At 46.2% G+C, this 26,011-nt stretch overlaps 1 protein-coding gene across 1 annotated transcript in view; it reads right to left on the reverse strand.

Moving 5' to 3' along the window:
• The window catches only part of LOC120042024 (DNA-directed RNA polymerase III subunit RPC1), an 88,145-nt gene extending 62,350 nt beyond the window's left edge, over positions 1-25,795 (reverse strand). The window contains exons 1-15 of the mRNA XM_038986915.1: positions 25,595-25,795; positions 24,905-25,040; positions 24,386-24,523; positions 22,155-22,326; positions 21,825-21,979; positions 20,477-20,716; positions 19,982-20,144; positions 19,527-19,663; positions 18,753-18,856; positions 17,545-17,686; positions 14,265-14,405; positions 11,653-11,722; positions 7,006-7,133; positions 2,600-2,738; positions 1,292-1,456 (exon numbers count right to left, since the gene is read on the reverse strand). Of these exons, the coding sequence (XP_038842843.1) occupies positions 1,292-1,456; positions 2,600-2,738; positions 7,006-7,133; positions 11,653-11,722; positions 14,265-14,405; positions 17,545-17,686; positions 18,753-18,856; positions 19,527-19,663; positions 19,982-20,144; positions 20,477-20,716; positions 21,825-21,979; positions 22,155-22,326; positions 24,386-24,523; positions 24,905-25,040; positions 25,595-25,638 (2,074 nt within the window). The 5' untranslated portion in view covers positions 25,639-25,795. The remainder of the gene's footprint in view (positions 1-1,291; positions 1,457-2,599; positions 2,739-7,005; positions 7,134-11,652; positions 11,723-14,264; positions 14,406-17,544; positions 17,687-18,752; positions 18,857-19,526; positions 19,664-19,981; positions 20,145-20,476; positions 20,717-21,824; positions 21,980-22,154; positions 22,327-24,385; positions 24,524-24,904; positions 25,041-25,594) is intronic.
• Between the last annotated feature and the right edge of the window lie 216 nt (positions 25,796-26,011).

Genomic DNA, 26,011 nt, shown 5'->3' on the forward strand with positions numbered 1-26,011 from the left:
AAACAAGCAAGATTTCTGGCTCTCACAGACCTGTAACTTCTTCTTTAAGAGGCTCCTCTGTCCTCCACTCGTTATCTGTATTAATGGCACCTGTTTGAACTTGTTATCAGTATAAAAGACACCTGTCCACAACCTCAAACAGTCACACTCCAAACTCCACTATGGCCAAGACCAAAGAGCTGTCAAAGGACACCAGAAACAAAATTGTAGACCTGCACCAGGCTGGGAAGACTGAATCTGCAATAGGTAAGCAGCTTGGCTTGAAGAAATCAACTGTGGGAGCAATTATTAGGAAATGGAAGACATACAAGACCACTGATAATCTCCCTCGATCTGGGGCTCCACGCAAGATCTCACCCCGTGGGGTCAAAATGATCACAAGAACGGTGAGCAAAAATCCCAGAACCACACGGGGGGACCTAGTGAATGACCTGCAGAGAGCTGGGACCAAAGTAACAAAGCCTACCATCAGCAAGGGCATTGAAGATGAAACGTGGCTGGGTCTTTCAGCATGACAATGATCCCAAACACACCGCCCGGGCAACGAAGGAGTGGCTTCGTAAGAAGCATTTCAAGGTCCTGGAGTGGCCTAGCCAGTCTCCAGATTTCAACCCCATAGAACATCTTTGGAGGGAGTTGAAAGTCCGTGTTGCCCAGCAACAGCCCCAAAACATCACTGCTCTAGAGGAGATCTGCATGGAGGAATGGGCCAAAATACCAGCAACAGTGTGTGAAAACCTTGTGAAGACTTACAGAAAACGTTTGACCTCTGTCATTGCCAACAAAGGGTATATAACAAAGTATTGAGATAAACTTTTGTTATTGACCAAATACTTATTTTCCACCATAATTTGCAAATAAATTCATTAAAAATCCTACAATGTGATTTTCTGGATTTTTTTCCCTCATTTTGTCTGTCATAGTTAAAGTGCACCTATGATGAAAATTACAGGCCTCTCTCATCTTTTTAAGTGGGAGAACTTGCACAATTGGTGGCTGACTAAATACTTTTTTGCCCCACTGTATTACCATTATATAGCATTAGATCACAGTACAGCATGTTCAAAGCATTAACCATAAAGGGACGTAAACCTACAGTATATTACTATTATATAGCATTAGATCACACTACAGCATGTTCAAAGCATTAACCATAAAGGGACGTAAACCTACAGTATATTACTATTATATAATTAGATCACACTACATCATCAGTAAACTGCAGGTCAGTATAGCATCTTTGAAGTATTGACAGAAGAGAACATGTCAGTACGGGCGGCGGTGGACGTACAGAGGTATGTAGGCGCGATGCGGGCCAGGCGAGACATGGCGTTGGCTGCCTCCAGCTGCCCCCAGTCTCTCAGCAGGATGTAGAATATGTTCTTCTTGGAGCCAGAGCCCAACGTGCCCTTATCCATGGTACCACACATCAACTCACTGTTCTGGATCACCACGACTGACAGAGAGAGAGAGAGACGCAGAGAGAGAGAGAGACACAGAGCGAGAGAGAGAGAGACACAGAGAGAGAGAGAGAGACACAGAGAGAGAGAGAGAGACAGACAGAGAGACACAGAGAGACACACAGAGAGACAGACAGACAGACAGAGAGACACAGAGAGACACACAGAGAGACACAGAGAGACACAGAGAGACAGACAGAGAGACAGAGAGACACAGAGAGAGACAGACAGAGAGACACAGAGAGAGACACAGAGACACAGAGAGAGAGACAGAGACACAGAGAGAGAGACATAGAGAGACACAGAGAGAGAGACACAGATAGAGAGAGAGAGAGCGAGAGAGAGAGAGAGAGAGAGAGAGAGAGAGAGAGACAGACAGACAGACAGAGACAGAGAGACACACAGAGAGACAGACAGAGAGACACAGAGAGACACACAGAGAGACAGACAGACACAGAGACACAGAGAGAGACACAGAGAGAGAGACAGAGACACAGATAGAGAGAGAGAGAGAGAGAGAGAGAGAGAGAGAGAGAGAGAGAGAGAGAGAGAGAGAGAGAGAGAGAGAGAGAGAGAGAGAGAGAGAGAGAGACAGACAGACAGACAGACAGAGACAGAGAGACACACAGAGAGACAGAGAGAGAGAGAGAGAGAGAGACACAGAGAGAGACACAGAGACAGAGACACAGAGAGAGACACAGAGAGAGACACAGAGAGAGACACAGAGAGAGACACAGAGAGAGAGAGAGAGACACAGAGAGAGGCACAGATAGAGAGAGAGGCACAGATAGAGAGAGAGGCACAGATAGAGAGAGAGGCACAGATAGAGAGAGAGGCACAGATAGAGAGAGAGAGAGAGAGAGAGAGAGAGAGAGAGAGAGAGAGAGAGAGAGAGAGACAGAGACAGAGACAGAGACAGAGACAGAGAGAGAGACAGAGAGAGAGACAGAGAGAGAGACAGAGAGAGAGACAGAGAGAGAGACAGAGAGAGAGACAGAGAGAATCATAGTTTTGGAATAATGAATCAGAATAGTTGAATCTGATTATAGTAATAGAATTATATTTAAATGTGAATAATTGAATCAGATGATATGTCTTTTATGGATGAAGACACTAGAGAGGCATGAGGAGGAACTCACATGAGTCGTTGCTACAGAGGTCCTCTCCTTTGCCGCTGTACTGTTTTCCCTTGGTCCTCAGGTTGGCCTTGACTGGACAGTCCTTACTGGGCTTCAGGATCAGACCAAAGAGCTGCTTCCCTGTCCACAGTGTCACGGGCTAACAACAGACAACAGTGTCACGGGCTAACAACAGACAACAGAGTCATGGGCTAACAACAGACAACAGTGTCACGGGCTAACAACAGAGTCACGGGCTAACAACAGACAACAGTGTCACGGGCTAACAACAGACAACAGTGTCACGGGCTAATAACAGACAACAGTGTCATGGGCTAACAACAGTGTCATGGGCTAACAACAGACAACAGTGTCATGGGCTAACAACAGACAACAGTGTCACGGGCTAACAACAGACAACAGTGTCACGGGCTAACAACAGTGTCATGGGCTAACAACAGACAACAGTGTCACGGGCTAACAACAGACAACAGTGTCACAGGCTAACAACAGACACCAGAGTCATGGGCTAACAACAGTGTCATGGGCTAACAACAGACAACAGTGTCATGGGCTGACAACAGACAACAGTGTCACGGGCTAACAACAGTGTCACGTGCTAACAACAGACAACAGAGTCATGGGCTAACAACAGACAACAGTGTCACGGGCTAACAACAGTGTCATGGGCTAACAACAGACAACAGTGTCATGGGCTAACAACAGACAACAGAGTCATGGGCTAACAACAGTGTCACGGGCTAACAACAGACAACAGTGTCATGGGCTAACAACAGACAACAGTGTCACGGGCTAATAACAGACAACAGTGTCACGGGCTAATAACAGACAACAGAGTCATGGGCTAATAACAGACAACAGAGTCACGGGCTAACAACAGACAACAGAGTCATGGGCTAACAACAGACAACAGAGTCACGGGCTAACAACAGACAACAGAGTCACGGGCTAACAACAGACAACAGTGTCATGGGCTAACAACAGACAACAGTGTCATGGGCTAACAACAGTGTCATGGGCTAACAACAGAGTCATGGGCTAACAACAGACAACAGAGTCATGGGCTAACAACAGTGTCACGGGCTAACAACAGACAACAGAGTCATGGGCTAACAACAGACAACAGTGTCATGGGCTAACAACAGACAACAGAGTCACAGGCTAATAACAGACAACAGAGTCACAGGCTAATAACAGACAACAGAGTCACGGGCTAATAACAGACAACAGTGTCACGGGCTAACAACAGACAACAGAGTCAGGGGCTAACAACAGACAACAGAGTCATGGGCTAACAACAGTGTCACGGGCTAACAACAGACAACAGTGTCATGGGCTAACAACAGACAACAGAGTCACGGGCTAACAACAGACAACAGAGTCATGGGCTAACAACAGTGTCACGGGCTGACAACAGACAACAGAGTCACGGGCTAACAACAGACAACAGAGTCATGGGCTAACAACAGACAACAGAGTCATGGGCTAACAACAGTGTCATGGGCTAACAACAGACAACAGAGTCATGGGCTAACAACAGACAACAGTGTCATGGGCTAACAACAGACAACAGTATCATGGGCTAACAACAGACAACAGAGTCATGGGCTAACAACAGACAACAGAGTCATGGGCTAACAACAGACAACAGTGTCATGGGCTAACAACAGACAACAGAGTCATGGGCTAACAACAGACAACAGAGTCATGGGCTAACAACAGACAACAGAGTCATGATGGACTGACAGCAGAGTCATGGCGGACTGACAACAGAGTCATGGTGGACTGACAACAGAGTCATGGCGGACTGACAACAGAGTCATGATGGACTGACAACAGAGTCATGGCGGACTGACAACAGAGTCATGATGGACTGACAACAGAGTCATGATGGACTGACAACAGAGTCATGATGGACTGACAACAGAGTCATGATGGACTGACAACAGAGTCATGATGGACTGACAACAGAGTCATGGGCTAACAACAGACAACAGTGTCATGGGCTAACAACAGACAACAGAGTCATGATGGACTGACAGCAGAGTCATGGTGGACTGACAACAGAGTCATGATGGACTGACAACAGAGTCATGATGGACTGACAACAGAGTCATAATGGACTGACAACAGAGTCATGATGGACTGACAACAGAGTCATGATGGACTGACAACAGAGTCATGATGGACTGACAACAGAGTCATGGGCTAACAACAGACAACAGTGTCATGGGCTAACAACAGACAACAGTGTCATGGGCTAACAACAGACAACAGTGTCATGGGCTAACAACAGACAACAGAGTCATGGTGGACTGACAACAGACAACAGAGTCATGGTGGACTGACAACAGAGTCATGGCGGACAGACAACAGAGTCATGGTGGACTGACAACAGACAACAGTGTCATGGGCTAACAACAGACAACAGAGTCATGGTGGACTGACAACAGACAACAGAGTCATGGTGGACTGACAACAGACAACAGAGTCATGGTGGACTGACAACAGAGTCATGGTGGACTGACAACAGAGTCATGGCGGACTGACAACAGAGTCATGGCGGACTGACAACAGAGTCATGATGGACTGACAACAGAGTCATGATGGACTGACAACAGAGTCATGATGGACTGACAACAGAGTCATGATGGACTGACAACAGAGTCATGGTGGACTGACAACAGAGTCATGATGGACTGACAACAGAGTCATGATGGACTGACAACAGAGTCATGGGCTGACAACAGACAACAGTGTCATGGGCTAACAACAGACAACAGAGTCATGGGCTAACAACAGACAACAGAGTCATGGTGGACTGACAACAGACAACAGAGTCATGGTGGACTGACAACAGAGTCATGGTGGACTGACAACAGAGTCATGGTGGACTGACAACAGAGTCATGGCGGACTGACAACAGAGTCATGATGGACTGACAACAGAGTCATGATGGACTGACAACAGAGTCATGATGGACTGACAACAGAGTCATGGTGGACTGACAACAGAGTCATGATGGACTGACAACAGAGTCATGATGGACTGACAACAGAGTCATGGGCTGACAACAGACAACAGTGTCATGGGCTAACAACAGACAACAGAGTCATGGGCTAACAACAGACAACAGAGTCATGGTGGACTGACAACAGACAACAGAGTCATGGTGGACTGACAACAGAGTCATGGCGGACTGACAACAGAGTCATGATGGACTGACAACAGAGTCATGATGGACTGACAACAGAGTCATGGTGGACTGACAACAGAGTCATGGCGGACAGACAACAGAGTCATGGTGGACTGACAACAGAGTCATGGCGGACTGACAACAGAGTCATGATGGACTGACAACAGAGTCATGGTGGACTGACAACAGAGTCATGGTGGACTGACAACAGAGTCATGGTGGACTGACAACAGAGTCATGGTGGACTGACAACAGAGTCATGGTGGACTGACAACAGAGTCATGGCGGACTGACAACAGAGTCATGGGCTAACAACAGACAACAGAGTCATGATGGACTGACAACAGAGTCATGATGGACTGACAACAGAGTCATGATGGACTGACAACAGAGTCATGGTGGACTGACAACAGAGTCATGGCGGACTGACAACAGAGTCATGATGGACTGACAACAGAGTCATGGTGGACTGACAACAGAGTCATGGTGGACTGACAACAGAGTCATGGTGGACTGACAACAGAGTCATGGTGGACTGACAACAGAGTCATGATGGACTGACAACAGAGTCATGGCGGACTGACAACAGAGTCATGGGCTAACAACAGACAACAGAGTCATGATGGACTGACAACAGAGTCATGATGGACTGACAACAGAGTCATGATGGACTGACAACAGAGTCATGGTGGACTGACAACAGAGTCATGGTGGACTGACAACAGAGTCATGGTGGACTGACAACAGAGTCATGATGGACTGACAACAGAGTCATGATGGACTGACAACAGAGTCATGATGGACTGACAACAGAGTCATGATGGACTGACAACAAAAAGACCAACACCCAAATGATTGACGAGTTGCAGACCACTGATATTTAACTACTAAAGTCACTCTGACTCCCAGTGACTTTCAGACCAACTGATATTTAACTACTAAAGAAAGTCACTCTGACTCCCAGTGACTTTCAGACCAACTGATATTTAACTACTAAAGTCACTCTGACTCCCAGTGACTTTCAGACCAACTGATATTTAACTACTAAAGTTACTGACTCCCAGTGACTCTCAGACCAACTGATATTTAACTACTAAAGAAAGTCACTCTATATGACTCCCAGTGACTTTCTAGATTTTTTCCCCTCACGACAGAGAACAACAGCTGTCGGCCCAGTCCCATCATTCAGTTGAACCAAGGAGAGCCGTACCTTGAGTATGGCAGGGTGTGGGAGAGCTATCTTGATCTTCTCATCCACCCCCACCAGGATAGAGGCCACTATCTGGCAGGCTTTAGACCTATCGAAGAAAGTGTCCTTCAGGGTCAACAGGTAGGCTCCTGTGAAGAAAGGCGAGAGAGGAGAAGAGTAGGGTGTTGAAATGTGGAGTGTGAAACATACAGCTATTGTCTTCCTAAGAAATATTAGGCCACACTTTCTCCAAATATGATAAATACAAAGATGGCATTTTGACATTGATGTGTCCGGATTCAGGATCGTAGGCATTCGACTCTGTTTCCTACTTCACAGCACAGACGGAAAACTAAAAAACTAAATATATTACATTTTTTTCATTGCAGAAAAGCCTTCTTGAACATGTGAACTTTCATATGACTTAATTACAAACTTGTCTGGAATCCGTAAATATGAATAAAAATGTGAAATTAAGAGCCTAGTTTAGCCAAGGAGTAAAGCACTGAGCTCTATAGGGAGAAAGACAGGCTCCATGATTGGCTGATAATGGAGGGGGGGATCATCGAGAGCAGGGGAGCCTCAAATAGTGAATATTTTTAGATTAAACTATACTAAATATATTCACGTCACCAAATAATTGATTAAAATACACTGTTTTGCGATGAAGGTCTACAGTAACCTCAACAGCACTCTGTAGGGTAGCACCATGGTGTAGCCGGAGGACAGCTAGTTTCTGTCCTCCTCTGGGTACATTGACTTCAATAGAACACCTAGGAGTCTCATGGTTCTCACCCCCTTCCATAGACTTACACAGTAATCATGACAACTTCCGGAGGATGTCCTTTAACCTATTAGAAATTATTCAGTATGAACTGAAAATGTTGTTCACCCAATCAAAGGATCAGAGAATGAATCTAGTACTGAAAGGATAAGCTACAGCTAGCTAGCACTGCAGTGTATAAAATGTGGTAGTTGACTCAAAGAGAGAGAAAGAAACGTTGAACAGTTTTGAACAAATGTATTTATTTCATGAAGGAGAAGCAACAGAGAGAGAGAGAGAGAGCAAGACAGCTATATTTAGTTCTCTCTTTTTCACTTTCAATTAGCTAGCGAATGCAGCTAGCTAGTTTAGCCTACTCAAACACCCGCTCAAACAGATAGGGATGCTATGTTAGCTAGCTGGCTATGACAGTTCAACACTGGAACTCTTTCAAGTCAAGGTGAGCTTTTGCTTTATTAAATTTATTGCCACCGGGGCCCGCCGGTGTAACTGCTAAACTGTACTGCATGATTTTAGCGGGATTACTAACGCGTTAGTTCTAGTAGCAATGTTGACTATGACGTTACTAACATCGTTAGCTAATATGTTGACAACGATGTAGGCTGCGTGTAGCGGTTAGCGGCTACAATATGAAGGTTTGGCTTGGAAAGTTTTTTTTCGCCTGGTCACAGACAGCTGATGTGTTGTGCACTGAATCCACAAGCGAAGGGAAAAGATGAGGATAAGAGCGCATAGATGCAAGAAGGAATTATACAACGAGCAAAATGTTCATGCTGTTTGTATGTGGCGGCTATGAAAGTGAACTGTGTTTGCGTGTGATCAGGGGTGTATTCATTCCATTGATTCTGTTGAAAACCAATTATTAAAACGGAAGAAAGCTGAACGAAAATGATAAACATAATAGAATAACATGGATTTCTAAATGTATTTTGTGACGCTTGCTAACGCGACGTGTCCGGTCTGGTCAGAATGTAATGATTACACCCTAGGTCAGCTAGATGCAGGCAAGAGTGTGCAAGGCGTTATTGAATGTGCCAATGTCGGTCACTTTGATTACTCAAATTTCTCTCAACCTGTTGTAAACTTTCATTCATAGGCTAGTTTGTAGCAACCTCATGAAGGGTACAGGGAAAATGTGAGTATCATGTAGTAGCCTAAACCTATTGCTGTTACATTGAACTGGGTGAATGGAATATGAATGACAGTAACCTAAACCTATCACTGTTACATTGAACTGGGTGAATGGAATATGAATGACAGTAACCTAAATCTATCACTGTTACATTGAACTGGGTGAATGGAATATGAATGACAGTAACCTAAACCTATCACTGTTACATTGAGCTGGGTGAATGGAATATGAATGACAGTAACCTAAACCTATCACTGTTACATTGAACTGGGTGAATGGAATATGAATGACAGTAACCTAAACCTATCACTGTTACATTGAACTGGGTGAATATGAATGACAGTAACCTAAACCTATCACTGTTACATTGAACTGGGTGAATATGAATGACAGTAACCTAAACCTATCACTGTTACATTGAACTGGGTGAATATGAATGACAGTCATCCAATATGCTGTAATAGAAATAAGGCCGTGCTCATTAAAAATAATTACAGTAACCTAAACGGCAAAGAAGCATAACTTTCCCATGTTTCATAACAGACCAAAGCTCTGGGACTGTACTTTCATAACATGTATATTTTTTAATATTTGACATAAGCTCATCTTCCTGAATTCAGTTTCAAAATGTCAAACCCTAGTGGATAATAAAGTCAGTATGAAGAAGCCCCATCAAGGTGTTGACTATCCAGATTGGGACCTCTTGTTAAAACACAAGCAAAGCAGCTGTATAACGAAGATGACATCGTTATGATGAGACGAGCTGTGACACATCTATCTAATGTAGTGAACAGATGACATCGTTACGATGAGACGAGCTGTGACACATCTATCTAATGTAGTGAACAGATGACATCGTTACGATGAGACGAGCTGTGACACATCTATCTAATGTAGTGAACAGATGACATCGTTACGATGAGACGAGCTGTGACACATCTATCTAATGTAGTGAACAGATGACATCGTTATGATGAGAGGAGCTGTGACACATCTATCTAATGTAGTGAACAGATGACATCGTTACGATGAGACGAGCTGTGACACATCTATCTAATGTAGTGAACAGATGGGAGTTACGATGAGACGAGCTGTGACACATCTATCTAATGTAGTGAACAGATGACATCGTTATGATGAGACGAGCTGTGACACATCTATCTAATGTAGTGAACAGATGACATCGTTATGATGAGACGAGCTGTGACACATCTATCTAATGTAGTGAACAGATGACATCGTTACGATGAGACGAGCTGTGACACATCTATCTAATGTAGTGAACAGATGACATCGTTATGATGAGACGAGCTGTGACACATCTATCTAATGTAGTGAACAGATGACATCGTTATGATGAGACGAGCTGTGACACATCTATCTAATGTAGTGAACAGATGACATCGTTATGATGAGACGAGCGGTGACACATCTATCTAATGTAGTGAACAGATGACATCGTTATGATGAGACGAGCTGTGACACATCTATCTAATGAACAGATGACATCGTTATGATGAGACGAGCTGTGACACATCTATCAAATGTAGTGAACAGATGACATCGTTATGATGAGACGAGCTGTGACATCTATCTAATGTAGTGAACAGATGACATCGTTACGATGAGACGAGCTATGACACATCTATCTAATGTAGTGAACAGATGACATCGTTATGATGAGACGAGCTGTGACACATCTATCTAATGTAGTGAACAGATGACATCGTTATGATGAGAGGAGCTGTGACACATCTATCTAATGTAGTGAACAGATGACATCGTTATGATGAGACGAGCTGTGACACATCTATCAAATGTAGTGAACAGATGACATCGTTATGATGAGAGGAGCTGTGACACATCTATCTAATGTAGTGAACAGATGACATCGTTATGATGAGACGAGCTGTGACACATCTATCTAATGTAGTGAACAGATGACATCGTTATGATGAGACGAGCTGTGACATCTATCTAATGTAGTGAACAGATGACATCGTTATGATGAGACGAGCTGTGACACATCTATCAAATGTAGTGAACAGATGACATCGTTATGATGAGACGAGCTGTGACACATCTATCTAATGTAGTGAACAGATGACATCGTTATGATGAGACGAGCTGTGACACATCTATCTAATGTAGTGAACAGATGACATCGTTATGATGAGACGAGCTATGACACATCTATCTAATGTAGTGAACAGATGACATCGTTATGATGAGACGAGCTGTGACACATCTATCTAATGTAGTGAACAGATGACATCGTTATGATGAGACGAGCTGTGACACATCTATCTAATGTAGTGAACAGATGACATCGTTATGATGAGACGAGCTGTGACACATCTATCTAATGTAGTGAACAGATGACATCGTTATGATGAGACGAGCTGTGACACATCTATCTAATGTAGTGAACAGATGACATCGTTATGATGAGACGAGCTGTGACACATCTATCTAATGTAGTGAACAGATGACATCGTTATGATGAGACGAGCGGTGACACATCTATCTAATGCAGTGAACAGATGGGAGAGCGTCAGGGAGACATCTTCCATCAGGTTGATCACATGATCACCATGTCAAAACCTTTCTCCACCTAACAACGAGCAGTTTGAGACACTCACTAATACAGACGTCAAAGGCCTCAATCATCTGACAAAATAGCCATTTGATTGGCTGTCAGGCCCTGCTGCGACAAACAATGATTGGCTATTGCTGTAACACAATGGCTGACCTGTCAGAAAGTCTTGAATAGCAGCAATCAGAGGCTCTCCGTTTCTGGGAGTCACCAGGTTGGCTTTGGTCTGGAGGGAAAGAGACAAAGAGAAATGAGAAAAGTATCAGTCAGTGGGAAAGTAGAACCTCGGCTGTACAGGTTTTAGTTTAAACCTGGGCTTTCAAAGACTGAGTGACAGAGAGGAGAAGTGTAAGGGTGGACTCTGGGGGCGCTGCAGGGGTGGACTCTGGGGCGTTGTAGGTGTAGGTGGGGCTGCACAGCGTGTAGGGGGGGGCTGCACAGCGTGTAGGGGGGGGCTGCACAGCGTGTAGGGGGGGCTGCACAGCGTGTAGGGGGGGGGCTGCACAGCGTGTAGGGGGGGGCTGCACAGCGTGTAGGGGGGGCTGCACAGCGTGTAGGGGGGGGCTGCACAGCGTGTAGGGGGGGGCTGCACAGCGTGTAGGGGGGGGCTGCACAGCGTGTAGGGGGGGGGGGCTGCACAGCGTGTAGGGGGGGGGCTGCACAGCGTGTAGGGGGGGGCTGCACAGCGTGTGGGGGGGGGGGCTGCACAGCGTGTGGGGGGGGGGGCTGCACAGCGTGTAGGGGGGGGCTGCACAGCGTGTAGGGGGGGCTGCACAGCGTGTAGGGGGAGGCTGCACAGCGTGTAGGGGGGCTGCACAGCGTGTAGGGGGGGGCTGCACAGCGTGTAGGGGGGGGCTGCACAGCGTGTAGGGGGGGGCTGCACAGCGTGTAGGGGGGGGCTGCACAGCGTGTAGGGGGGGCTGCACAGCGTGTAGGGGGGGCTGCACAGCGTGTAGGGGGGGCTGCACAGCGTGTAGGGGGGGGGCTGCACAGCGTGTAGGGGGGGCTGTACAGCGTGTAGGGGGGGCTGTACAGCGTGTAGGGGGGGCTGTACAGCGTGTAGGGGGGGCTGTACAGCGTGTAGGGGGGGCTGCACAGCGTGTAGGGGGGGCTGCACAGCGTGTAGGGGGGGCTGCACAGCGTGTAGGGGGGGGCTGCACAGCGTGTAGGGGGGGGCTGTACAGCGTGTAGGGGGGGGCTGTACAGCGTGTAGGGGGGGGCTGTACAGCGTGTAGGGGGGGCTGCACAGCGTGTAGGGGTGTGAGGTGTGAGGTGTGTGGGAGTGTGAGGTATGTAGGGGTGTGAGGTGTGTGGGGGTGTGAGGTAGGTAGGGGTGTGTGGGGGTGTGAGGTATGTGGGGTGTGAGGTGTGTGGGGGTGTGAGGTGTGTGAGGGGGTGTGAGGTGTGAGGGGGTGTGAGGTGTGAGGTGTGTAGGGGTGTGAGGTGTGTGGGGGTGTCAGGTGTGTGGGGGTGTCAGGTGTGTGGGGGTGTGAGGTGTGTGGGGGTGTGAGGTGTGTAGGGGTGTGAGGTGTGTAGGGGTGTGAGGTGTGTAGGGGTGTGAGGTGTGTAGGGGTGTGAGGTGTGTAGGGGTGTGAGGTGTGTAGGGGTGTGAGGTGTGTAGGGGTGTGAGGTGTGTAGGGGTGTGAGGTGTGTAGGGGTGTGAGGGTGTAGGGGTGTGAGGTGTGTAGGGGTGTGAGGTGTGTGGGGGTGTGAGGTGTGAGGTGTGTGGGGGTGTGAGGTGTGAGGTGTGTGGGGGTGTGAGGGTGTAGGGGTGTGAGGTGTGTGGGGGTGTGAGGTGTGTAGGGGTGTGTAGGGGTGTGAGGTGTGTAGGGGTGTGGGGTGTGTAGGGGTGTGAGGTGTGTAGGGGTGAGAGGTGTGTAGGGGTGTGAGGTGTGAGGTGTGTAGGGGTGTGAGGGTGTGAGGTGTGTGGGGGTGTGAGGTGTGTGAGGGGGTGTGAGGTGTGTGAGGTGTGTGAGGGGGTGTGAGGTGTGAGGGGGTGTGAGGTGTGTAGGGGTGTGAGGTGTGTGGGGGTGTCAGGTGTGTGGGGGTGTCAGGTGTGTGGGGGTGTCAGGTGTGTGGGGGTGTCAGGTGTGTGGGGGTGTCAGGTGTGTGGGGGTGTCAGGTGTGTGGGGGTGTCAGGTGTGTGGGGGTGTCAGGTGTGTGGGGGTGTCAGGTGTGTGGGGGTGTGAGGTGTGTAGGGGTGTGAGGTGTGTAGGGGTGTGAGGTGTGTAGGGGTGTGAGGTGTGTAGGGGTGTGAGGTGTGTAGGGGTGTGAGGGTGTAGGGGTGTGAGGGTGTAGGGGTGTGAGGGTGTAGGGGTGTGAGGTGTGTAGGGGTGTGTAGGGGTGTGAGGTGTGTGGGGGTGTGAGGTGTGAGGTGTGTAGGGGTGTGAGGTGTGTGGGGGTGTGAGGTGTGTGGGGGTGTGAGGGTGTAGGGGTGTGAGGTGTGTAGGGGTGTGTAGGGGTGTGAGGTGTGTAGGGGTGTGGGGTGTGTAGGGGTGTGAGGTGTGTAGGGGTGTGAGGTGTGTAGGGGTGTGAGGTGTGTAGGGGTGTGAGGTGTGTGGGGGTGTGAGGTGTGTAGGGGTGTGAGGGTGTAGGGGTGTGAGGGTGTAGGGGTGTGAGGTGTGTGGGGGTGTGAGGTGTGTGGGTGTGTGGGGGTGTGAGGTGTGTGGGGGTGTGAGGTGTGTGGGGGTGTGTGGGGGTGTGTAGTGTGTGGGGGTGTGAGGTGTGCTGCAGGAGTCTAAAGGTGAAGCAGGGCAGGTGACACTAACCCCCATCAGCACCAGGGCTTCAGCCTTGGCCTCCTCTGTCTGGGGAAGGTGAAGGTTCATCTCGTCCCCGTCAAAGTCAGCGTTGTACGGCGTGCACACACACTCGTTGAACCGGAACGTTCTGTGAGGCTTCACTTTGGCCTTTAGGACAGATAAAGATGAATACAATAATGATTTCATTGAGATCTGCCTGAAATAAACTTATCTTGATACACCCAAAACAGTAACAGCTACACGACAAGGCAGCTATAAAACAGTAACAGCTACACGACAAGGCAGCTATAAAACAGTAACAGCGACACGACAAGGCAGCTATAAAACAGTAACAGCGACACGACAAGGCAGCTCTAAAACAGTAACAACGACACGACAGCTCTAAAACAGTAACAGCTACATGACAAGGCAGCTCTAAAACAGTAACAGCGACACGACAAGGCAGCTCTAAAACAGTAACAGCGACACGACAGCTATAAAACAGTAACAGCGACACGACAAGGCAGCTCTAAAACAGTAACAGCTACACGACAAGGCAGCTCTAAAACAGTAACAACTACACGACAAGGCAGCTCTAAAACAGTAACAGCTACACGACAAGGCAGCTCTAAAACAGTAACAGCGACACGACAAGGCAGCTCTAAAACAGTAACAACTACACGACAAGGCAGCTCTAAAACAGTAACAGCGACACGACAAGGCAGCTCTAAAACAGTAACAACTACACGACAAGGCAGCTCTAAAACAGTAACAGCTACACGACAAGGCAGCTCTAAAACAGTAACAGCGACACGACAAGGCAGCTCTAAAACAGTAACAGCTACACGACAAGGCAGCTCTAAAACAGTAACAGCGACACGACAAGGCAGCTCTAAAACAGTAACAGCTACACGACAAGGCAGCTCTAAAACAGTAACAGCTACACGACAAGGCAGCTCTAAAACAGTAACAGCTACACGACAAGGCAGCTCTAAAACAGTAACAGCTACACGACAAGGCAGCTCTAAAACAGCAACAACGACACGACAGCTCTAAAACAGTAACAGCTACACGACAAGGCAGCTCTAAAACAGTAACAACGACACGACAAGGCAGCTATAAAACAGTAACAACTACACGACAAGGCAGCTCTAAAACAGTAACAGCTACACGACAAGGCAGCTCTAAAACAGCAACAACGACACGACAGCTCTAAAACAGTAACAACTACACGACAAGGCAGCTCTAAAACAGCAACAACGACACGACAAGGCAGCTCTAAAACAGCAACAACGACACGACAAGGCAGCTCTAAAACAGTAACAGCTACACGACAAGGCAGCTCTAAAACAGTAACAGCTACACGACAAGGCAGCTCTAAAACAGTAACAACGACACGACAAGGCAGCTCTAAAACAGTAACAGCTACACGACAAGGCAGCTCTAAAACAGTAACAACGACACGACAGCTCTAAAACAGTAACAACTACACGACAAGGCAGCTCTAAAACAGTAACAACGACACGACAAGGCAGCTCTAAAACAGTAACAACGACACGACAGCTCTAAAACAGTAACAACGACACGACAAGGCAGCTCTAAAACAGTAACAGCTACACGACAAGGCAGCTCTAAAACAGTAACAGCTACACGACAAGGCAGCTCTAAAACAGTAACAGCTACACGACAAGGCAGCTCTAAAACAGTAACAGCTACACGACAAGGCAGCTCTAAAACAATAACAGCTACACGACAAGGCAGCTATAAAACAGTAACAGCTACACGACAAGGCAGCTCTAAAACAGTAACAGCTACACGACAAGGCAGCTCTAAAACAGTAACAACTACACGACAAGGCAGCTCTAAAACAATAACAACTACACGACAAGGCAGCTCTAAAACAGTAACAACGACACGACAAGGCAGCTCTAAAACAGTAACAACGACACGACAAGGCAGCTCTAAAACAGTAACAACTACACGACAAGGCAGCTCTAAAACAGTAACAGCTACACGACAAGGCAGCTCTAAAACAGCAACAACGACACGACAGCTCTAAAACAGTAACAACTACACGACAAGGCAGCTCTAAAACAATAACAACTACACGACAAGGCAGCTCTAAAACAGTAACAGCTACACGACAAGGCAGCTCTAAAACAGTAACAACTACACGACAAGGCAGCTCTAAAACAGTAACAGCTACACGACAAGGCAGCTCTAAAACAGTAACAGCTACACGACAAGGCAGCTCTAAAACAGCAACAACTACACGACAAGGCAGCTCTAAAACAGTAACAGCTACACGACAAGGCAGCTCTAAAACAGTAACAACGACACGACAAGGCAGCTCTAAAACAGTAACAACGACACGACAGCTCTAAAACAGTAACAACGACACGACAAGGCAGCTCTAAAACAGTAACAGCTACACGACAAGGCAGCTCTAAAACAGTAACAGCTACACGACAAGGCAGCTCTAAAACAGTAACAGCTACACGACAAGGCAGCTCTAAAACAATAACAGCTACACGACAAGGCAGCTCTAAAACAGTAACAGCTACACGACAAGGCAGCTCTAAAACAGTAACAACTACACGACAAGGCAGCTCTAAAACAGTAACAACGACAGGACAAGGCAGCTCTAAAACAGTAACAACGACAGGACAAGGCAGCTATAAAACAGTAACAACTACACGACAAGGCAGCTCTAAAACAGTAACAACTACACGACAAGGCAGCTCTAAAACAGTAACAACGACACGACAGCTCTAAAACAGTAACAACGACACGACAAGGCAGCTCTAAAACAGTAACAACTACACGACAAGGCAGCTCTAAAACAGTAACAACTACACGACAAGGCAGCTCTAAAACAGTAACAACGACACGACAGCTCTAAAACAGTAACAACGACACGACAAGGCAGCTCTAAAACAGTAACAACTACACGACAAGGCAGCTCTAAAACAGTAACAACTACACGACAAGGCAGCTCTAAAACAATAACAGCTACACGACAAGGCAGCTCTAAAACAGTAACAACGACACGACAAGGCAGCTCTAAAACAGTAACAACTACACGACAAGGCAGCTCTAAAACAGTAACAACTACACGACAAGGCAGCTATAAACAGACAACCCCCAACATACATCCCACAAAATCCCCAACTTCTAACAGGGAGGTTCTCTTTCTGCCTACACGTTGCCATGGAGTCAGCATGGTGAATAACACGACAGTTTCCAGACTGAGAGCCGACGTGAAGGACGGGTGTACGATGCAGAGAGAGAGAGAGAGAACACTCACAATATGAGCCATGATGCTGAGTTTGTGTAGAGAGGGCTGTCGGTTGAAGAGGACGATGTCTCCATCGATCATGTGTCTCTCCACCACGTCTCCAAACCTCAGCTCCTGGGCCATCTTCTCTCGGTTCCCGTACTTCAGAAACCTGAAGAGACACACACACACACACACACACACAACACACACACGGAATACTCTTAGAACATACACCTAAACATGTGGTTTCATACAAAGTTTCAGTTTAGCGGTAGGCCTGTAACCACAGTTTCAGTTTAGTGGTAGGCCCGTAACCACAGTTTCAGTTTAGCGGTAGACCTGTAACCACAGTTTCAGTTTAGTGGTAGGCCTGTAACCACAGTTTCAGTTTAGTGGTAGGCCTATAACCACAGTTTCAGTTTAGTGGTAGGCCTATAACCACAGTTTCAGTTTAGTGGTAGGCCTGTAACCACAGTTTCAGTTTAGTGGTAGGCCCGTAACCACAGTTTCAGTTTAGTGGTAGGCCTATAACCACAGTTTCAGTTTAGTGGTAGGCCTATAACCACAGTTTCAGTTTAGTGGTAGGCCTATAACCACAGTTTCAGTTTAGTGGTAGGCCTATAACCACAGTTTCAGTTTAGTGGTAGGCCTATAACCACAGTTTCAGTTTAGTGGTAGGCCCGTAACCACAGTTTCAGTTTAGCGGTAGACCTGTAACCACAGTTTCAGTTTAGTGGTAGGCCTGTAACCACAGTTTCAGTTTAGTGGTAGGCCTATAACCACAGTTTCAGTTTAGTGGTAGGCCTATAACCAAAAGGATGGCGGACCCAACCAACAACCAAATGATTGTGATAATGTGGTTGTTTTAGCTAATTTAGTTGACACTGGATAAGAGCATCTATTAAAAAAGGGGATACTTCGGGACAATGAGGCCCTTTTATCTACTTCCCCAGAGTCAGATGAACTGGTGTCCCAGTAAACAGAGACATTAAACTGGTACCAACGAGTTCATCTGACTGAGGAAGTAGCTAAAGGGCCTCAAGACAAAAAAAGTATCCCTTTAAAACAACTAAAATGTATAAAAACAAAGATACTCTATATATGCTTCTAATAACTGAATGGGTAAACCTCACCAACGTTTTGGCACGTAGTGCCTTCTTCAACATTTTAAGGGGTGTGGGTCAGCCCATGCTTTTTAACTGACTAATAAACATGTCCAATAGAACTGTCCTGACCTCTTCATCTGCGTGTGACGTTGCTGGATGAAGTTGGCTCCAGGGTGGTCCTCGGGACCGCTACGCACCAGCTTCCTCAGCATCTCTAAGTTGGCCTTGTTCACCTTGGGGCGCACAACAAGTTAAGAGGTCACAGGTCATACAACAGGGCAGTGAAGACACTGTGCAGGTTACTTCTCAATGTTCTTCATCATGAACTAGTCACAAGCTGCTGCTACTAGAACTGGGATCATTAAGTCTTTTGACCTGAGAACTACAACAGAAACAGGAGTTACATGGAATGGATGTCCCGTTCTGATATAAATCACGGTGGGAAGTTAGTTGAATCAAGAGGCATTCAGCCATGGCATTGTAAACAATGTTTTGGCTAGCTAGCTAACGTTAGCATAACCAGTTCGCTACTTCGGTACAAATGAATGTTTTTTTGCTGTCACCTGAAGAAATGCCTGGGAATGTGTTTATGGTAGAAGTATCTGTACGGTTTCCTTCAAAGCTGTTTCTCAAAGCTGTGCGCATTGCACACCACAATAGAGACAGACAGCGCTACTGAGACCGAGTGCACACTGACAGTACACAGCATAGAGCGTGTTGCGCTTATAAGGGTCCTTGCTAAAACACGTGCGCTTAAAAAGGGTCCGCGCGGGGTAAAGAAATGGAGAAGTGATTAAAAGCGCCAAAGAAATTAACAGCATTAAAAAGTGTTATCGCGGACAGCCCTAATTCTTATAAAGCCTTTATAAGTTGTAGTTAAAGTGTGACCAATAAGAATCTTACCTTCTCTGGGTAGGTCAGGATTTTGGCCACGTGCACAGGGACGGCCACCTCATCAATCCGCAGGTTGGGGTCCGGAGAGATGACAGTTCTCCCAGAGAAATCCACTCTCTTCCCCGAGAGGTTTCCACGGAATCGCCCTGAGAGAGACACCACGGACCATCAATTACTGAGTGTCTCCAAATACTTATCAATCCAAAGGCAGCAGCAGAGAATAACATTCCACTCTATAATTTGTGATTAAATGGCTCTACAATCAACTAGGATACTTTCTGTTTCTGAGTCAGCTGTGTAAATAAACTAAATTGTTTATGACAAAACACATGACATTGACATGAATTCAGTGTCAACTATTAATAAATACGATGGTGAGAATGACCACAGAACTAGAAATCAGAATAGACAACAGGTAACTATTAAATGATTAGAATAAAAATCACTATTTATATGAGCGAGACCTTGTTTGCCCTTGAGTCTCTGAACGAAGCCTCTGGTCCACTTCTTAGGGGCCATGTTGAGGGGGATGCCAGAGAGCTCACTGTTGATGTAGAGAGCACATTGCAGCTGGAGGAAGTCCCAGTCCTCCATGATCATCTGGGTCTTGGCCCCTGACATACGGTGCTGTGGGACGGCATGGGAGGCGGGCAGAACAACTCAACATTCATTAGACAACAACAACAATAACAACAACTGGAAATTGTAACTTTTTTTCTTGTCTTGTGTAATTGCTTTCATAAAAAGGCCCAGAGGTTTTCCTCAGCTGACCAACTAGTTAGTAACAGCCTACTGGGGCCCAGAGGTTTTCCTGGTCAGTTCGTGGAAAAACTCCCAGGCCGATTAATAAAACAATTAACCACAAATTCATTGAAACTTCCTGCTACTGTCCCAATCCCATGATGCCCACCTTCTCTATGACATCATACATGACTAAAATGTAAATGTAATGTACCCACCTTCTTGATGACGTCATTGAGGAAGATGATCTCTGTGAGCTTCATGGTGAGGTCATCCTCATTAGTACCTGACTTGAGGTCTGAGATGACAGAGGGGCGGATGCAGAGTGGGGGTACCAGCAGACGGGTGAGGATGAGGTCTGCAGGCTTACCTGCCTCAGGGTTCATCAGGAGCAGAGGAATGTCCTCCGCTGGAATCCTCCTGAACAGGTTCAACACCACCAGAGGACTCAGGTTCTCCTGGAAACCACAGGACATGAAGGTCAGTCAGCATTTAAAACCTTAAGGGCCAGTTTCCCAGATTCAGACAGACACATTTTGAACAGGTTCAGCACCACTAGAGGACTCAGGTTCTCCGTCGGGGTGAAAGACATGATCGGTCAGCATTTAAATCCTGCGTGACCCAGTTGGTAAGAAAAGTGTTGCTCTAGTAATACCAGGGTTGTGGGTTCAATTCCGACAAGTATCCCATATACTAACCCTGTATGAACTCTTATCCCATATACTAACCCTGTATGAACTCTTATCCCATATACTAACCCTGTATGAACTCTTATCCCATATACTAACCCTGTATGAACGCTTATCCCATATACTAACCCTGTAAGTCACCGCTGAGTGAAAAACATACAAAACAAACCATTAACCTCATATGACCTCTACAGAGTAGACAGGTAAACTGTTAAAAGTTGCCATAGTTGCCTTCAACGTGACTCACCTGAGCCCTGTTAAGCAAGCCCTAGTTGCCTTCAACGTGACTCACCTGAGCCCTGTTAAGCAAGCCCTAGTTGCCTTCAATGTGACTCACCTGAGCCCTGTTAAGCAAGCCCTAGTTGCCTTCAATGTGACTCACCTGAGCCCTGTTAAGCAAGCCCTAGTTGCCTTCAATGTGACTCACCTGAGCCCTGTTAAGCAAGCCCTAGTTGCCTTCAACGTGACTCACCTGAGCCCTGTTAAGCAAGCCCTAGTTGCCTTCAACGTGACTCACCTGAGCCCTGTTAAGCAAGCCCTAGTTGCCTTCAATGTGACTCACCTGAGCCCTGTTAAGCAAGCCCTAGTTGCCTTCAACGTGACACACCTGAGCCCTGTTAAGCAAGCCCTAGTTGCCTTCAACGTGACTCACCTGAGCCCTGTTAAGCAAGCCCTAGTTGCCTTCAACGTGACTCACCTGAGCCCTGTTAAGCAAGCCCTAGTTGCCTTCAACGTGACTCACCTGAGCCCTGTTAAGCAAGCCCTAGTTGCCTTCAACGTGACTCACCTGAGCCCTGTTAAGCAAGCCCTAGTTGCCTTCAATGTGACTCACCTGAGCCCTGTTAAGCAAGCCCTAGTTGCGTTCAACGTGACTCACCTGAGCCCTGTTAAGCAAGCCCTCCACTTCTTTGTTGTGTTCTATTGCGATATCGAATGAGTTGAGAAAGTCTGATACTACAGTGTCCACCACTTTCTTGGTTGTCTTGTATTTCTCGTGGAGGATCTTTAGCAAGCCACACTTCTTCACTGGTCCTGTTAAATGGCAAAAACAAAGACATTATCAGTCACACCAACCACCACTTGGGCTATGCTTTCAACTCAACTAAATTCAACTCAATTCAAATAGAACTTAATAATATGTATTTTGGCCCAAATGTCAAAATGGAACCGTAAACAGTCAAAGAGTAAGCAATTGGTGATACCCTACCATTTAACGTGGAGCAATTGAGACACATTGTCCTTTTGCGGCATTTGTCGGATATCTTCTTCTTCATTCCTCGTTTCTGGAGGTATGCTAGGCCTGGCCTCTTCAACACATCCATAAACTGTAGTTTCTCCTCTTTGGTCAACATGATGTGAGAACACGTCTTACAGATCATCTGGAGGGATACAACAATCACATGATGTCATAATGGAACAATTTGAACAACAATAACATGATGTCATAATGGAACAATTTGAACAACAATCACATGATGTCATAATGGGCCAATTTGAACAACAATAACATGATGTCATAATGGGCCAATTTGAACAACAATAACATAGTGATAATGGAACAACAATCACATTGGGTGTTTCTCAATATGCCTACTACCGTGCTCCACACTCTCATGCACCTAGGACGTTCTCTTGAGAACGTTCTTGTGAGGACTAGAGTGTGGAGAACACATAAAACATTCCATTTGAGCAGCACTCCCCCTACTGTATTACCTCACGCTGAGCAGCACTCCCTCTACTGTATTACCTCACGCTGAGCAGCACTCCCTCTACTGTATTACCTCACGCTGAGCAGCACTCCCCCTACTGTATTACCTCACGCTGAGCAGCACTCCCTCTACTGTATTACCTCACGCTGCACCTCCCCATTCACTGAACCTTCTTCCAGCCAGGACAATGACAACAATAGAGACCAAACAAGATATATACAAAGCAAACATTTTACTTCATAACTACCAGCTAGATATATGTGAATCGTTGTAATCTAGCTAGCCAGCTAGTTAGTTAGTTAAACAGGCAAAACTGACATAAAACCAATGTTATCCAAGGTAGATGTCAATTCTTTGTGGCTATCTGGCTAGCTAACAGTAGTAGCTAGCCAGTTAGCTCTATTGAGTTACTACTGGCTTGCTAGTATAGTGCGTATGTTATCATGTGTTTTTATGCATGTGTCTGTGCCTATGTTTGTGTTGCATTTTGATTACGGTAACACCCATTATGTTCTAACGGGCCAGCTTGAACAACAATCACATGATGTTCTAACGGGCCAGCTTGAACAACAATCACACGATGTTCTAATGGGCCAGCTTGAACAACAATCACACGATGTTCTAACGGGCCAGCTTGAACAACAATCACACGATGTTCTAACGGGCCAGCTTGAACAACCACCACATGATGTTCTAACGGGCCAGCTTGAACAACCACCACATGATGTTCTAACGGGCCAGCTTGAACAACAATCACACGATGTTCTAACGGGCCAGCTTGAACAACCACCACATGATGTTCTAACGGGCCAGCTTGAACAACAATCACACGATGTTCTAACGGGCCAGCTTGAACAACAATCACACGATGTTCTAACGGGCCAGCTTGAACAACCACCACATGATGTTCTAACGGGCCAGCTTGAACAACAATCACACGATGTTCTAACGGGCCAGCTTGAACAACAATCACACGATGTTCTAACGGGCCAGCTTGAACAACAATCACACGATGTTCTAATGGGCCAGCTTGAACAACAATCACACGATGTTCTAACGGGCCAGCTTGAACAGCAATCACATAGCAAGAGTCAAAGAAGTAACTATGATAATTGAATCAGGATGATCAAGGTTGTGATGTAGGCTACTCAGTGTGCAGTACAGTAATGTCATATTTAGTTTGCCACGTTGAAGAGAGAGAATGAGAAGATGAATATGTACAGATAACTACCATAAATAAAGGAAACAACAAAGTGGGCGTTGGGCGACCACGAGCCGCCAGAACAGCCTCCCCCTTGGCATAGATTCTACAAGTGTCTGGAAGTCTATTAGAGGGATGCGACACCCTTCTTCCAGGAGAAATTCCACCAGTTGGTGTTTTGTTGGCGGTGGTGTAAAACGCTGTCTCAGGTGCCGCTCCAGAATCTCCCATAAGTGTTCAATTGGGTTGAGATCTGGTGACTGAGACACCCCTTTAAACCCTCTATGTTCCTTTGAGACCCCTCTTTCAAAGTCACTGAGATCTCTTCTTCTAGCCATGGGAGCCAAGATAATGGGCAACTGAGCATTTTTAATACATGATCCTAAGCACGATGGGATGGTAATTCCTTAATTAACTCAGGAACCACACCTGTGTTGGAAGCACCTGCTCTCTATACATCCTACTTTGTCCTCCTCATTTACTCAAGTGTTTCCTTTATTTTGGCAGTTACTGTTATAGTGAACTTGCCTGTAGGATTCCAATGATGGCTTTGAAATAGCCCACATGAAAACAGGGCATCTCCAGGTCCAGATATCCATAGTGTCCCAGACAGTCTGCCAGGTTCTTCCCACACGTCTCACATGGACGATCCTTCTCACTGGTGCCCTGGAATATAACATGACAGTTGGGTCACAACCACTAATAGAGAATGCCAAGGAGTTTGCAAAGCTGTCATAAAGGCAAAGGGTGGCTATTTGAAGAATCTCAAATATAACATATATTTTGATTTGTTTAACACTGTTTTGGTTACTACATGATTCCATATGTGTTATTTAAAAGTTGATGTCTTCACTATTATTCTACAATGTAGAAAAGTAAAGTAAAAATAAAGTAGTAGTAAAAATAAAGAAAAACCCTGTAATGAGTAGGTGTTCAAAAACTTTTGACCGGTAGTGTACCATGTGATGGTCCAGTACTCCATAGGGTGGTGTGTGTGTGTGTGTGTGTGTGTGTGTGTGTGTGTGTGTGTACACGTGTCAGCCCTACCATGCGGTGATCCAGTACTCCGTATGGTAGAGGAGTATGACTGGTGTCCTGGCTGTACAGGTTCTTACTGACCACTTGGATATGAGCCTGCTGTCTCATCTGCTCAGCCGACTTCATCCCAAAACAGATGTGGCTTCTGTTGACATAAATGGAATAGATAGTCAACTCAGCATAGGGGTTAAATTAGACACCGTCTAGTAGGTCAACTAGCAAATAGGTCCTACCCAAGCAAGGACTGCCTATGATAACAAGCTATAGTTTAGGGGTCAATTGAGAGTCATTTGTAAAGCATGGTCAGCATTGCCTTGCTGGATGTCTACTTGAGGCTACTTCGTAGTTGATTGGAATGCAGATTCCTCGCTACACGTCATGCTTTACCATGTTATTAGCAAGAGTGTCAGTGGTCATGGCAAGACGAGTTCGATATCCTGCCACATTAGCCAGGTGGGGATGTGATGTGGTATGATTGTTTGTTTAGCTAGCTAGCTTTCTAAAACGTGTTACCGGCATTGCTGACCCTGTTCAATCAATGATGCAATTGCAAAAAGCTAACTAGCTATGAAAAGCAAGCTCATGTGACAAATTGCAAGCTGCTTTAGGCAATTATTTACGAACAATACTCATAGCTAGAGGGCTTGAGGAAATATTAATGGCTAATAGCAAGCTAGCTAGCTAACTGGACATACTTACATTTTTTTGGCCACATCGGTCTCTCTAAACTGCTCTTTCACCATCGTGACTTCTGTTTGCCCCCGCCAACCTCCGGCAGAAATACCGATCTAGGATAAGATCCGGCACATAAACTGTTATTTTCTACACTGTTGTTTACGCTAAACTTGATATACAGTCATCACACTGTCACTTGTCGTTCCCAATTCCCATGTTGTAGCTAGAAATGGTTCCACTGCAATGTGATACAACGTGAACCATGAATTCATATGACAACGACATGCACACATCCGGTTCAAGAGCGCCCCATGAACGATAGTGAGGTTATTCATCAGCAACTGCCCTCTAGTGGGCTAAATAATTATTACATAAACATTGAGGAAACGGGTGCAGAATTACATTTCCACTAGATGTCACTCGTAGCTACATGGATTAACA

This window comes from Salvelinus namaycush, unplaced genomic scaffold, assembly GCF_016432855.1.
Source record: "Salvelinus namaycush isolate Seneca unplaced genomic scaffold, SaNama_1.0 Scaffold60, whole genome shotgun sequence".
NCBI classification, from domain to species: domain Eukaryota; kingdom Metazoa; phylum Chordata; class Actinopteri; order Salmoniformes; family Salmonidae; genus Salvelinus; species Salvelinus namaycush.